The sequence below is a fragment of the Silene latifolia genome, chromosome 4, assembly GCF_048544455.1.
Source record: "Silene latifolia isolate original U9 population chromosome 4, ASM4854445v1, whole genome shotgun sequence".
Classification (NCBI taxonomy): domain Eukaryota; kingdom Viridiplantae; phylum Streptophyta; class Magnoliopsida; order Caryophyllales; family Caryophyllaceae; genus Silene; species Silene latifolia.
Window position 1 is genome coordinate 88547793 of NC_133529.1, and position 3912 is coordinate 88551704.

Genomic DNA, 3912 nt, shown 5'->3' on the forward strand with positions numbered 1-3912 from the left:
GTAATTCACAATTACAATTACTTAAAATGAGTCATAGAATTATAAATCACAACTACTTGTATTTACAATAACCATTCATTCTAATATTAATTGTTTCATACAATAAATAAACCTAAGTAATAAAACAATTTAATTACTTAATACGAACCTTATATAATCAAATTACAATAAGATACGTAATATCACTCACAAAATCATTTGTTCAATTTTAAGGAATTAATTAACTCGTATCGTCATACAATTAATTAATTAATCAATTAAGAGCATTACCCTATAGGTATGACCTTAGAGGATCAACTGGTCACCACCGTCATACGACCGTAATGTCAAACTCTAGTCAGCCAATCATTACCGATATGTGTGGACCAGTTGACTAAGAAGTATTACTTTCCCTCATGTATTCTTAATATGAGATTTAAAACATGTGATCTCAATATGATCAACAATGTGATCGTATTATTGTCGGGGACACTCCAACATTACGGACATGTAGTCTTTCCCAGATGAGAACGTGGTTCATGTCGAAGACGAAGTGTGGGATCTTTATTTCGATGGAGCATCGAGTAGCATGGGATATGGGGTCGGAATCCTCCTCATTTCACCAAAGGGAGAACATGTACCTGTATCCATCAAATTAGATTTCCTCGCCACCAATAATGTTGTTGAGTACGAAGCGTGCCTACTGGGTTTGCGCAGTGCTATCAGTCTAAATAAAAAGAAGTTACAGGTACATGGTGACTCATCTTTGGTCATTAACCAAATAACAGGGTCGTGGAAAATCAAAAGTAATAGTCTGGCACCTTACCAGGCTAAGATAGAGAAATTGGACAAGTATTTCGAGGAAATACACTATGTCCATTTACCCAGAGAAGAGAATCAATTCGCTGACGCTCTGTCTAAGTTGGCAGCCTTGGTTAACATCCCAGATCATATAGACAGGATGCCACTATGTGTCGAACGAAGGTCGGCACCATTATACATAAATGAGATTAATGGCACTGAGGAAGATGAGATCGAATCTTGGTACACATCAATTTTGAAATTCAAAGACACGGGAGAATACCCTGACAACCTCGATGCTCGGGGAAAGCGAGAATTACGGATGCTCTCGACCCAGTTCGTCGAGGCTAATGGAGGGCAACTATATAAAAAGACCGTGCAAGGTGTCTTATTGCGATGTATTGATCAAAAGACAGCCGACAAAGTCATGGAGCAGGTTCATGACGGGGAATGTGGACCCCACATGAATGCTAACATGTTGACTCGTAAGATCATGAGACTTGGTTATTACTGAACCACAATGGAAGCAGATTGCCGACATTATGTTCGACATTGCCACAATTGCCAGATATTTGCAAATGTACAGCATGTACCACCCTCTATGCTATATACCATGACATAACTTTGGACTTTTTCAACCTGGGGGATCGACATTATCGAAAAGGTAAACCCTTCTAGGTCAGGAGGACATTGTTTCATTTTGGTCGCAATCGACTACTTCACGAAGTGGGTAGAAGCCAAGTCTTATAAAGTGCTAAAAGCAAAGCAAGTAGTACAATTCATTCAAAATGAGATCATTTGTCGATATGGGACACCCCACGAACTCATCAGTGATAACGGGACCCATTTCCAAGCTGAAACGGAGGTTATACTCGAAAAGAATAAAATCAAGTACCATAAGTCATCACCATACAGGCCACAGACAAATGGGGTTGTAGAAGCTACCAATAAAACACATACAACCATTTTGAGGAAAATGTCTGATAACTATAAAGATTGGCCATTGAAGATGCCCTTTGTCTTGTGGGGATATAGAACTTCAATCAGAATAGCCTCGGAGGCAACCCCGTACTACTTGGTTTATGGAATGGAGGCAGTTCAACCCATAGTACTAGACGTACCATCCCTAAGGATATTACTTGAGAGCCAAGTTCCTGAAGCAGATTGGGTCCAAGCTAGATATGACTCTTTGGATTTACTGGATGAACGACGCTTGAACGCGTTGTATCAGGTTCAACTCTATCAGAAAAGGATAGAAAGGGCTTTTATTAATAAGAAGGTGAAACCTAGAAAAATCAAAGAAGGAGATTTGGTGTTGAAATCGGTTCGTGCACTACTGCCAGTCGACCCGAGGGGTAAATTTAAGCCAAATTGGGCAGGCCCGTATTTGGTGACAAGAATTCTGATAGGAGGAGCGGTTCCGCTGACTGATCTAGATGGAAACGACTTTTCGAATCCTACAAATCTAGACCAGTTGAAAAAATACTATCCCTAAAGACCTCGTTCTCAAATGTTATGAAATAAAATTTGGATTGCATTTGTATTTGTGTCTAGTTTCAAAGTTTGACATTCGTTGTCTCTGTATTATGAATTATGAACTACGAACCCGGTTTGATTTTGTTGAAAAGAAGATACGTAGGCAACTCTTTAAAAGAGTACAACCGAAAAAATGTAATTCTAAATGCAAAACTGGGAATTTCTAATAAATAATATTTCCTTTATTTATTTCAATAATTCTAGGCGAAGCCCATAGTGTCTAAACCATCTAATAATTATAAAACATAATATAATAGCTACCTATCCCTCATATAGCCGAGTCATGTAAACCATCACGAGACTAAGTCTCACCCATCGTCACTCTAGCCCGTTTCTTCGGAGGAACTGCACTTTCTTCACGCGGGCCCAGTCTGTCTTTTGCACTTGGTCGGGGACCCAACCTCTCAGCCAATGTCGGCCCATCATCAGCCTTTACCCCCAATATTTTCCAAACACTTGAGACCTTAGGATCATCTTTAGGGTTTTTGTCAGTCTTAGGTTCAGACTCGGTCGCAGTTAAATTCATTTCAAACAATGCTCGATTTTTTAAGCTTTCCTCATGGTACTTCCAGTCTACAACATCATCCTTCTGAAGTTTCCTTCTGATTTCGGGGGAAGTTTCTTTGACCCATCTCAAATATGAAGGAGACACCCATGTCGAGGGAATTAGCTTGGGCACGTGCCATAAGGTCCTGCGGTGCCAGGCATAGAGCCACGACTGGCAACGAGAGTGAGTGAGTTTGAAGGGCAGTCCTGGGGCGGTTTCCATTAAGGGAATCTGTGGCCGGCAAAATTGTCGAAGAACACGGTCCGGATAAATATAGATAGGATGATCCAAACCCAATAAAGGAATTGTTGGAGTGTCCCCGACAATAATGCGATCACAATTGTCGATCATGATGATCACATGTTTAAATCTCATTTTAAGAATACGTAAGGGATGATTCAATTATATAGTCAACTGACCAACATTAATCGGTAACGATTGGCTTGCTAGAGTTTGACGTTACTGTCGTGGGACGGTGGTGATCAGTTGATCCCTTAAGGTCACACCTAAAGGATGATGCCCTTATCTGTAAAGTTGATTAATTGTATGACGATGCAAGTTGGTCAATTCCTTAAAATTAAACAATTCAATTTGTGAGAGAAAATAATCATCTTATTGTAATGGGATTAAATAAGATTTATTTTAGTAATAATATACTTTGTTACTAAAATTATTTATTGTTTGAGAAACAATAGAGATAAGAATGAATGGTTAATTATAATTACAAAAAGTTGTGAATTATAATTATATGACCCATTTTATTTATGTGATCAAGTGTCACTAGTTAATTTGTTGTATGTAATTTAATTAATTCATGAAATGATATTTATGTGATAAATATGCATCAAATTAATTAATAACATGTAACATGCTACATGTGACATATTGTGTGACAATTGACAAAATAAAATGGTAGTCCATTTTATGATAAAAGGACCGAAATATTGGGTAGTGTAGGGTGTTAGAATGATGTTATTTTATTAGTAGAATTAGACATCATGATGGCTAGTAAAGACTAGCTTACACACCTAGTGTGTTGTGAAGAGAAA

At 38.2% G+C, this 3912-nt stretch overlaps 2 protein-coding genes across 2 annotated transcripts; both read left to right on the forward strand.

Annotated features, from left to right (window-relative positions):
• Positions 1-568: 568 nt before the first annotated feature.
• LOC141651730 (uncharacterized) lies at positions 569-1294 on the forward strand. Its single transcript, XM_074459430.1, has one exon. The coding sequence runs from the start codon at positions 569-571 to the stop codon at positions 1292-1294; it is 726 nt and encodes a 241-aa protein (XP_074315531.1).
• Positions 1295-1756: 462 nt separating this feature from the next.
• On the forward strand, positions 1757-2275 carry LOC141651731 (uncharacterized). Its single transcript, XM_074459431.1, has one exon. The coding sequence runs from the start codon at positions 1757-1759 to the stop codon at positions 2273-2275; it is 519 nt and encodes a 172-aa protein (XP_074315532.1).
• The last annotated feature ends 1637 nt before the right edge of the window (positions 2276-3912 follow it).